Here is an 11,453-nt window from a genome sequence, read left to right as displayed (position 1 = left end):
ACTGATGGATAAGAAACTGAAAGGATGGGAGCAAATTACCATCAGACCTGCTGAGTTCCTCCAGCAGGTGGTTGTGAGAAAAGGAATAGAATTAACAATATTGCTCCCCTGAGTTGGCTACCAGCTGATGAACTAAATTGTGGTCTCCTGCGTTGTTTAATATTTCACTCTTGTCTGATAACAAGCTTTAAAGTATTCAATGATCCTTGCTTTCACTGCATTCGAGGAAAAGTTCCAAAGAATCAAAAACCACATACAGCAAAACATGGTTTACTGTTTGGTGTTCAACACTATCAGCCCCTCAGTACTAATCAACAGGGTTCAAAATCTGGGCTGCTATACCTCCTTCTGCAGCTGGATCTTTGACTTCTTCATCAGACTGTTGTCAGTGCAGGTTAGTGATAACATTTCGCTGACAACCAACATAGCTGCACCTTAAGGGTGTGTACTTGGCTCATTGTTTTTCACAATGGGTGGAAGCAGATACAATAGGGTCTAAGAGCCTCTTAGATGGTACATGGATCTTAGAAAAATAGAGGGCTATATACGAAGGAAATTCTAGGCAGCTTCTAGAGTAGGTTACATGGTCAGCACAATATTGTGGGGTGAAGGGCGTGTAATGTGCTGTAGTCTCTATGTTCATTGCTCTCTCTAAGGCTAGGCATAGCTCAAGTGTCATCTATAAAGTTTCAAATGACAATGAGGAAGTGTAAAGGATGACTGAGCAGGGCTGCAACAAGAACCTTGTCAAGTTCAAGGTGGTGGAGTTTAGGGAGTGAAAATTGGGAGAACACATCAGACCTCATTGAGGGGTTAGTAGTGGAAATAGTAGCTTCAAGTTCCTGGGTATCAGCATCCTGGGATGATCCATCTCAGGCCTGAAACATTGATGAAATCATGGAGGAGAAAAAATGCCACTGCCTCTACATCATTAGAAACTTGAAATTTTGTATGTCACCAAAGAGATTTCTACTAATGTACCGTGGAAAGCGTTCTTACCGGTCACATCACTGCCTGGTACAGAGGGTCCACTGTGTAGGATTGAAAGAGAGTGGTAGGGATTGTAGATGCAGCCAACCCTCACTGGCACAACCAGACCCACTAATGATACCTTCAAGAGGTGGTGCCTCAAGAAGGCGAGGGACATCATCAAGGACTGTCATGATACAGGACATGCCTTTTCTCTTTTCCATCTGTAGGAGCTTGAAGAGTTCTGCTCAATGATTCAGAAACAGCTTACTACCCTCTGGCATTAGATTTCAAAGTGACCCATAAGCACTACATCAGTTTGTCTTACATTATTTTTGTAACAACAATTTCTGTCTTGTGCTGCCACTAATCAACAAATTTAATGATGTCAGTGATAATAAATCTGATCTTGATTCTGAACAGTAAATTGAAAAAAACAAACTAGAAAATGGGCAGCATCTCTAGAAACAGCACTTTGTTCTCTTCGAGGTCTTAGTTCTAATAATCCGTATTAAAGCCTCTGACTATCCACACAATCAATGCCTCATCCTATACACCTCTATCAGGTCACCTCTCATCCTCCGTCGCTCCAAGGAGAAAAGGCCCGAGTTTATTCTAATAAAGCATGCTCTCCACCCAGGCAACATCCTTGTAAATCTCCTCTGCACCCTTTCTATAGTTTCCACATCCTTCCTGTAGCGAGGTGATCAGAACTGAGCACAGTACTCAGTGGGGTCCTATATAGCTGCAAGATTACGTCTTGCCTCCTAAACTCAGTCCCACGATTGATGAAGGCCAATGCACTATATGCCTTCTTAACCACAGAGTCAACCTGCGCAGCTGCTTTGAGCATCCTATGGACTGAGACCCTATGATCCCTCTGATCCTCCACACTGTCAAGAGTCTTGCCATTAATACTATATTCTGCCATCATATTTGACCTACCACCTCACACTTAACTGTGTTGAACTCCATCTGCCACTTCTCAGCCCAGTTTTGCATTCTATCAATGCCCTGCTGTAACCTCTGACAGCCCTCCACACTATCCACAACACCAACTTTTGTGTCATCAGCAAATTTACTAACCCATCCCTCCACTTCTTCATCCAGGTCATGAAGAGTAGGGGTCCCAGAACAAATCCCTAAGTCACACCACTGGTCACCGACCTCCATGCAGAATATGACCTGTCTACAACCACTCTGCGTGTGGGCAAGCCAATTCTGGATCCACAAAGCAATGTCCCCTTGGATCCCATGCCTCTTTACTTTCTCAATAAGCCTTGTATGGGGGACCTTATCAAATACTTTGCTGAAATCCATATACACTACATCTACCTTCAATGAGTTTAGTTACATCCTCAAAAAATTCAATCAGGCTCGTAAAGCACAATCTGCCTTTGACAAAGCCATGCTGACTACTCTTAATTATATTATGCCTCTCAGGATCTTCTCCATCAACTTACCAACCACTGAAGTAAGACTCACTGGTCTATAATTTCCTGGGCTATCTCTACTCCCTTTCTTGAATAAGGAAACAACATCCAGAACCCCTCCCATCCACATTGATGATGCAAAGATGCCAGAGGCTCAGCAATCTCCTCCCTCGCCTCCCACAGCAGCCTGGGGTACATCTCGTCTGGTCCCGGTGACTTATCCAACTGGAAGCTCCAGCACATCCTCTTCCTTAATATCTACTTTCTTAAGCTTTTCAGTCCGCTATAAGTCATCCCTACAATCACCAAGATTATTTTCCTTAGTGAATACTGAAGAAAAGTATTCATTAAGTACCTCTGGTATCTCCTCAGGTTCCATGCACTTTTCCACTGTTATACTTGATAGGTCCTATCCTCTCATGTCTTATCCTCTTTCTCTTCTCATACTTGTAGAATGCCTTGGAGTTTTCCTTAATCCTGCTCGCCAAGGCCTTCTCATTTCAAGTGCTATTATTGTGACGGGGGTCATGACAGAAAAATGCCAGGTTGATTGATAGCCTTATTGGGTTGACGAACAAGTCAAAACCACAGTATTTTTTGGAGTACTTGGAGCTATGATGTGGTGGCCATTACAGAGACTTGGATGGCTCAGGAACAGGAATGGTTACTTCACGTGCCGGGTTTTATATGTTTCAGAAAGGACAGGGAGGGAGGAAAAAGAGGTGAGGGTGTGGCACTGTTGATCAGAGGTAGTGTCATGGCTGCAGAAAAGGTGGACGCCCTGGAGGGATTGTCTACGGAGTCTCCGTGGTGGAGGTTAGGAACAGGAAGGGGTCAATAACTTTACCAGGTGCTTTTTATAGGTCGCCGAACAGGAACAGGGATATCGAGGAGCAGATAGGGAAACATCCTGGAAAGGTGTAACAATAACAGAGTTGTCGTGATAGGAGATTTTAATTTCCCAAATATCAATTGGCATCGCCCTACAGCAAAGGGTTTAGATGGGGTGGAGTTTGTTCGGTGTGTGCAGGAAGGTTTCTTGACACAATATGTAGATAAGCCTACAAGAGGAGAGGCTGTACTTCAAATCAAGTCAACTTGTATTGTCATTTCGACCTTAACTGTTGGTACAGTGCATAGTAAAAATGAGACAACGTTTTTCAGGACTGTGTGTTACATCACACAGTACAAAAACTAGACTGAACTACGTAATAAAAAAAAACACAGAGAAAGCTACACTAGACTACAGACCTACACTGGACTGCATAAAGTGCACAAAAACAGTGCAGGCATTACAATAAATAATAAACAGGACAGTAGGGCAAGGTGTCAGTCCAGGCTTCGGGTATTGAGGAGTCTGATAGCTTGGGGGAAGAAACTGTTACATAGTCTGGTCATGAGAGCCCGAATGCTTCGTAGCCTTTTCCCAGACGGCAGGAGGGAGAAGAGATTGTATGAGGGGTGCATGGGGTCCTTCGTAATGCTGTTTCCTTTGCGGATACAGCGTGTAGTGTAAATGTCCGTGATGGCAGGAAGAGAGACCCCGATGATCTTCTCAGCTGACCTCACTATCCGCTGCAGGGTCTTGCGATCTGAGATGGTGAAATTTCCGAACCAGGCAGTGATGCAGTTGCTCAGGATGCTCTCAATACAACCCCTGTAGAATGTGATGCAGATGGGGGATGGGAGATGGACTTTCCTCAGCCTTCACAAAAAGTAGAGATGCTGTTGGGCTTGCTTTGCTATGGAGCTGGTGTTGAGGGACCAGGTGAGACTTAATTTGGTATTGGGAAATGAACCTGGTCAGGTGTCAGGTCTCTCAGTGGGAGAGCATTTTGGAGATATTGATCATAATTCTATCTCCTTTACAATAGCATTGGAGAGAGATAGAAACAGACAAGTTAGAAAAGCGTTTAATTGGAATAACCATATAACCATATAACAATCACAGCACGGAAACAGGCCATTCCGGCCCTCCTAGTCCGTGCCGAACTCTTAATCTCACCTAGTCCCACCTACCCGCACTCAGCACATAACCCTCCACTCCTTTCCTGTCCATATACCTATCCAATTGTACCTTAAATGACACAACTGAACTGGCCTCTACTACTTCTACAGGAAGCTCATTCCACACAGCTATCACTCTCTGAGTAAAGAAATACCCCCTCGTGTTTCCCTTAAACTTTTGCCCCCTAACTCTCAAATCATGTCCTCTCGTTTGAATCTCCCCTACTCTCAATGGAAACAGCCTATTCACGTCAACTCTATCTATCCCTCTCAACATTTTAAATACCTCGATCAAATCCCCCCTCAACCTTCTATGCTCCAATGAATAGAGACCTAACTTGTTCAACCTTTCTCTGTAACTTAAGTGCTGAAACCCAGGTAACATCCTAGTAAATCGTCTCTGCACTCTCTCTAATTTATTGATATCTTTCCTATAATTCGGTGACCAGAACTGTACACAATATTCCAAATTTGGCCTTACCAATGCCTTGTACAATTTTAACATTACATCCCAACTTCTGTACTCAATGCTCTGATTTATAAAGGCCAGCATTCCAAAAGCCTTCTTCACCACCCTATCTACATGAGACTCCACCTTCAGGGAACTATGCACTGTTATTCCTAGATCTCTCTGTTCCACTGCATTCCTCAATGCCCTACCATTTACCCTGTATGTTCTATTTGGATTATTCCTGCCAAAATGTAGAACCTCACACTTCTCAGCATTAAACTCCATCTGCCAACGTTCAGCCCATTCTTCTAACCGGCATAAATCTCCCTGCAAGCTTTGAAAACCCACCTCATTATCCACAACACCTCCTACCTTAGTATCATCAGCATACTTACTAATCCAATTTACCACCCCATCATCCAGATCATTTATGTATATTACAAACAACATTGGGCCCAAAACAGATCCCTGAGGCACCCCGCTAGTCACCGGCCTCCATCCCGATAAACAATTATCCACCACTACTCTCTGGCATCTCCCATCTAGCCACTGTTGAATCCATTTTATTACTCCAGCATTAATACCTAACGACTGAACCTTCTTAACTAACCTTCCATGTGGAACTTTGTCAAAGGCCTTGCTGAAGTCCATATAGACTACATCCACTGCCTTACCCTCGTCAACATTCCTCGTAACTACTTCAAAAAATTCAATAAGGTTTGTCAAACATGACCTTCCACGCACAAATCCATGCTGGCTACTCCTAATCAGATCCTGTCTATCCAGATAATTATAAATACTATCTCTAAGAATACTTTCCATTAATTTACCCACCACTGATGTCAAACTGACAGGTCTATAATTGCCAGGCTTACTTCTAGAACCCTTTTTAAACAATGGAACCACATGAGCAATACGCCAATCCTCCGGCACAATCCCCGTTTCTAATGACATCTGAAAGATCTCTGTCAGAGCTCCTGCTATCTCTACACAAACTTCCCTCAAGGTCCTGGGGAATATCCGGTCAGGACCCGGAGATTTATCCACTTTTAAATTTCTTAAAAGCGCCAGTACTTCCACCTCTTTAATTGTCATAGGTTCCATAACTTCCTTACTTGTTTCCCACACCTTACACCATTCAATATCCTTCTCCTTAGTGAATACCGAAGAGAAGAAATCGTTCAAAATCTCTCCCATCTCCCTCGGCTCCACACATAGCTGACCACCCTGATTCTCTAAGGGACCAATTTTATCCCTCACTATACTCTTGCTTTTAATATAACTGTAGAAGCCTTTCGGATTTACTTCCACCTTATTTGCCAAACCAAACTCGTAACTTCTTTTAGCTTTTCTAATCTCTTTCTTAAGTTTCCTTTTACATTCTTTATATTCCTCGAGCAATTCCTTTACTCCATGCTGCCTATATCTATTGTAGACATCCCTCTTTTTTTGAACCAAGTTTCTAATATCCCTTGAAAAAACCATGGCGCTTTCAAACCTTTAACCTTTCCTTTCAACCGAACAGGAACATAAAGATTCTGTACCCTCATAATTTCACCCTTAAATGACCTCCATTTCTCTATTACATCCTTCCCATAAAACAACTTGACCCAATCCACTCTCTCTAAATCCCTGCGCATCTCCTCAAAGTTAGCCTTTCTCCAATCAAAAATCTCAACTCTAGGTCCAGTCCTGTCCTTCTCCATAATTATATTGAAGCTAATGCTATTGTGATCACTGGACCCGAAGTGCTCCCCAACACATACATCTGTCAGCTGACCTATCGCATTCCCTAACAGGAGATCCAACACTGCCCCATCTCTAGTCGGTACTTCTATGTATTGTTGCAAAAAGCTATCCTGCACACATTTCACAAACTCTAAACCATCCAGCCCTTTTACAGAATGAGCTTCCCAATCTGTGTGGAAAATTAAAATCTCCCACAATCACCACCTTGTGTTTACTACAAATATCTGCTATCTCCTTACACATTTGCTCTTCCAACTCACGCTCCCCATTAGGTGGCCTATAATACACTCCTATCAGTGTTACTACACCTTTCCCATTCCTCAATTCCACCCAAATAGCCTCCCTAGAGGAGCTCTCTAATCTATCCTTCCAAAGCACCGCCATAAGATTTTCTCAGACAAGCAATGCAACACCTCCTCCTCTGGCCCCTCCTACTCTATCACACCTGAAGCAACTAAATCCAGGAATATTTAGTTGCCAATCACACCCTTCCTGCAACCATGTTTCACTAATAGCTACAACATCATAATTCCAGGTATCAATCCACACTTTAAGCTCATCCACCTTTCTTACAATGCTCCTAGCATTAAAATATACATTTAAGATACTCCCCACCTCCTCCTCTCTTTTCATCCCTAGCAATGCATTCAAATTTATTATCCTTTTCTTTCTTCTCCCCTACAACTTCGGGCTGAGCGCATCCCTTCTCCAGCACCTGCCTTTCCTCCCTCACACACTGTCTACTTACTTGCTCTACTGGTGAACTAACCTCCTCTCCCATAGTTTCCTCAAATTGATTTCCGCCCCCCCCCATCTTACTAGTTTAAAGTCTGCCCCGTAGCCCTAGCAAACCTCCCCACTAGGATATTGGTCCCCCCAGGATTCAAGTGTAACCCGTCCTTCTTGAACAGGTCACGCCTGCCCCAGAAGAGGTCCCAATGATCCAGAAACTTGAATCCCTGCCCCCTGCTCCAATCCCTCAACCACGCATTCATCCTCCACCTAATTCCATTCCTACTCTCACTGTCGCGTGGCACAGGCAGTAATCCCGAGATTACTACCTTTGCGGTCCTTCTTCTTAACTGCCTTCCTAACTCCCTATACTCTCGTTTCAGGACCTCTTCCCCTTTCCTACCTATGTCATTGGTACCTACATGTACCACGACCTCTGGCTCCTCACCCTCCCACTTCAGGATATCTTGGACGCGATCAGAAACGTCCCGGACCCTGGCACCAGGGAGGCAAACTACCATCTGGGATTCCCGATCACCTCCACAGAACCGCCTGTCTGAACCCCTGACTATCGAGTCCCCTATTACTATGGTCCTCTTTCTTCTATCCCTACCCTTCTGAGCTACAGAGCCATCCTCTGTGCCGGAGGCCCGGCCACTGTCACTTCCTCCAGGTAGGCTGTCCCCCCCAACAGTACTCAAACATGAGTACTTATTGTCAAGGGGTACAGCCACTGGGGTACTCTCTAGTACCTGCCCCTTCCCCTTATTCCCTGGAGTAAGGGGAATTATGAGGCTATCAGGCAGGTAATTGAAAGCTTAAATTGGAAACATGTTCTCAGGGAAAACTATGATAGAAATGTGGCAAATGTTCAGGGGATATTTGTGTGGAGTTCTGCATAGGTACGTTCCAATGACACAGTGAAGTTATGGTAGAGTACAGGAACCGTAGTGTACAAAGGCTGTAATAAATCTAGTCAAGAAAAAAAGCTTACAAAAGGTTCAGAGAGCTAGGTAATGTTAGAGATCTAGAAGATTATAAGGCTAATAGGAAGGAGCTTAAGAAGGAAATTAGGAGAGCCAGCAGGGGCCATGAGAAGGCCTTGGCAGGCAGGATTAAGGAAAACCCCAAGGCATTCTACAAGTATGTGAGGAGTAAGAGGATAAGACATGAAAGAATAGGACCTATCAAGTGTGACATTGGGAAAGTGTATACGGAACCGGAGGAAATGGCAGAGGTGCTTAATGAATACTTTACTTCAATATTCACTATGGAAAAGGAACTTGGTGATTGTAGTGATGACTTGCAGCAGACTGAAAAGCTTGAGCATGTAGATATTAAGAAAGAGGATGAGCTGGAGCTTTTGAAAAGCATCAAGTTGGATAAGTCGCCAGGACCAGATGAGATGTACCCCAGGCTATGGTGGGAGGTGAGGGAGGAGATTGCTGAGCCTCTGGCGATGATCTTTGCATCATCAATGGGGATGGGAGAAGTTCCAAAGGATTGGAGGGTTGCAGATATTGTTCCTTTATTCAAGAAAGGGAGTAGATAGCCCAGGAAATTATAGACCAGTGAGTCTTACCTCAGTGGTTGGTAAGTTGATGGAGAAGATCCTGAGAGGCAGGATCTATGAACATTTGGATAGGTATGATATGATTAGGAGTAGTCAGCAAGGCTTTGTCAAGGGCAGATTGTGCCTTACGAGCCTAATTGAATTTTTTGAGGATGTGACTAAACACATGATGAAGGAAGAGCAGTAGATGTAGTGTATATGGATTTCAGCAAGGCATTTGATAAAGTTACCCCATGCAAGGCTTATTCAGAAAGTAAGTAGGCATGGGATCCAAAGGGACCTTGCTTTGTGAATCAGAACTGGCTTGCCCACAGAAGGCAAGGAGTGGTTGTAGACGGGTCATATTCTGCATGGAGGTCAGTGACCAGTGGTGTGCCTCAGGGATCTGTTTTGGGACCCCTTCTCTAAGCAATTTTTATAAATGAGCTGGATGAGTAAGTGGAGGGATGGGTTAGTAAGTTTGCCGATGACACAAAGGTTGGAGGGCTGTGAGATGTTACAGCGGGACATTGATGGGATGCAAAACTGGGCTGAGAAGTGGCAGATGGAGTTCAACCCAGATAAGTGTGAAGTGGTTCATTTTGGTAGGTCAAATATGCTGGCAGAATATAGTATTAATGGTAAGACTCTTGGCAGTGTGAAGGATTAGAGGGATCTTGAGGTCCGAGTCCATAGGACCCTCAAAGCAGCTGCACAGGTTGACTCTGTGCTTAAGAAGGCATATGGTGTATTGGCCTTCATCAATTGTGGAATTGAATTTAGGTGCAGAGAGGTAATGTTGCAGCTGTATAAGGCCTTGGTCAGATCCCACTTGGAGTACTGTGCTCAGTTCTGGTCACCTCACTACAGGATGGATGTGGAAGCCATTGAAAGGTTGCAGAGGAGATTTTCAAGGATGTTGCCTGGATTGTGGAGCATGCCTTATGAGATTAGGTTGAGTGAACTCAGCCTTTTCTCCTTGGTACGACGGAGGATGAGGGGTGACCTGATAGAGGTGTATAAGATGATAACAGGCATTGATCGTGTGGATAGTCAGAGGCTTTTTCCCAGGGCTGAAATGGTTGCCACAAGAGGACACAGGTTTTAGGTGCTAGGGAGTAGGTACAGAGGAGATGTCAGGGGAAAGTTTTTTTATTCAGAGTGTGGTGAATGCGTGGAATGGGTTGCCGGTAACAGTGGTGGAGGCGGATACGATAGGGTCTTTTAAGAGACTTTTGGATAGGTACATGGAGCTTAGAAAAATAGAGGGCTATGGGTAAGCCTAGGTAGTTTTAAGGTAAGGACATGTTTGGCATAGCTTTGTTGGCCGAAGGGCCTGTATTGTGCTGTAGGTTTTCTATGTTTCTATGTTTGTATTCATCAATGGCCACTGGAAAGTCATAATGCCAGTGCTAAATTATACGTGTCCTTATGTATTCAATTGGATAATCCCAAAGTTACCCAGGAAACTTTCAAGACATGAATGCACTGTACAGTAATGTGCTTTACCACAGTGACTCAGTGGGCTGAATTACCATTGCTTGAACAATGTGGACCTAAATTAACACATTCATGATTATAAAGGGAAGGCCAGTGTCTAGGAAAGCTTGCTTTTTTGTGTAATCTTGACTCTGCATATATATGGTAGGCACATCAAGTATCGGGCAAAAGAAAGGTGAAGGGGTTCATGAACAACAAGTTGAGGGCAAACTAGATCATTTTCCAGCTTGTGCAATTCTGAGAATGTAATTTGCAAGGAAAATGGGAATACCAAAAGGCTATCTTTGATTAAAAACAGTTCAGGAATCCCTGCTCTACACATTACAGTTCTCATCAATTCTCAATATAACTTATGTATACCTCCTTATAATACTAAGTTCTTTTTGCAGCACGCAATGACATTTTATTGAGTGTCTTAACTAGTATTATGGAACGATGTGACACGTATATAGGCCTTTCATAAGGCCGTTGATTGTCTAAAGAACTTTTCCTGGGTGCTTTGTTATACTTAGCAACAAATTCTGGTATTCCTTTTTAATAAATAGGAAGGTACCGGACGTTTCTCATCTCTGATCTTTGACCTGGAATATTAAACATTTCTCTTTCACGGCCACTGCCTGCCCTGTTGAGCTGGTTTTTTTCTTTCAGGATTTCGGAATCAAACATCTTCGTTCATTGTCTGTAGATCCTTCGCCTATTGTCTTCCCCACCCCCACCACCTTTATGGACAAAGTGCAGAGCCATTCTGACTTTGCACCAACATTGGCCGCGAAGAGAAGGCCGGCCCTCCTCTCGTTATCATAGCCCCTCTCCATTATCCTGAGGATAGATACCAGATGAATTTTTAAAAAACACTTGAAGAGCTGATAACGATCCCGTATCACCTGACATGTCCTGCGAGGGCCCATCCCCAAGAAAGTCGCGGCTTTAATCAACAGAGCAATAGCAGCCATTTGCTAAAGAATAGTAGTCCGGTTCAAGGGTCGCCATCGCTTATGTCATCTCCGGTTGTGCAGCAGCCATTTTATCTTTCCGAGGAACCTTTCCCGCTCCCTACGGC

At 43.9% G+C, this 11,453-nt stretch overlaps 1 protein-coding gene across 2 annotated transcripts in view; it reads right to left on the bottom strand.

Moving 5' to 3' along the window:
• The window catches only part of cep97 (centrosomal protein 97), a 73,361-nt gene extending 61,973 nt beyond the window's left edge, over window positions 1-11,388 (bottom strand). Inside the window, exon 1 of one of the 2 annotated variants that reach the window (XM_073045219.1) lies at window positions 11,278-11,388. In XM_073045219.1, coding sequence (XP_072901320.1) covers window positions 11,278-11,284 — 7 coding nt within the window. In that variant the 5' untranslated portion in view covers window positions 11,285-11,388. The remainder of the gene's footprint in view (window positions 1-11,277) is intronic. The other variant, XM_073045222.1, reaches the window with a different exon arrangement.
• Between the last annotated feature and the right edge of the window lie 65 nt (window positions 11,389-11,453).

The sequence above is a fragment of the Hemitrygon akajei genome, chromosome 5 (assembly GCF_048418815.1).
Source record: "Hemitrygon akajei chromosome 5, sHemAka1.3, whole genome shotgun sequence".
Classification (NCBI taxonomy): Eukaryota; Metazoa; Chordata; class Chondrichthyes; order Myliobatiformes; family Dasyatidae; genus Hemitrygon; species Hemitrygon akajei.
This window is presented reverse-complemented; position numbering and strand designations above follow the sequence as displayed.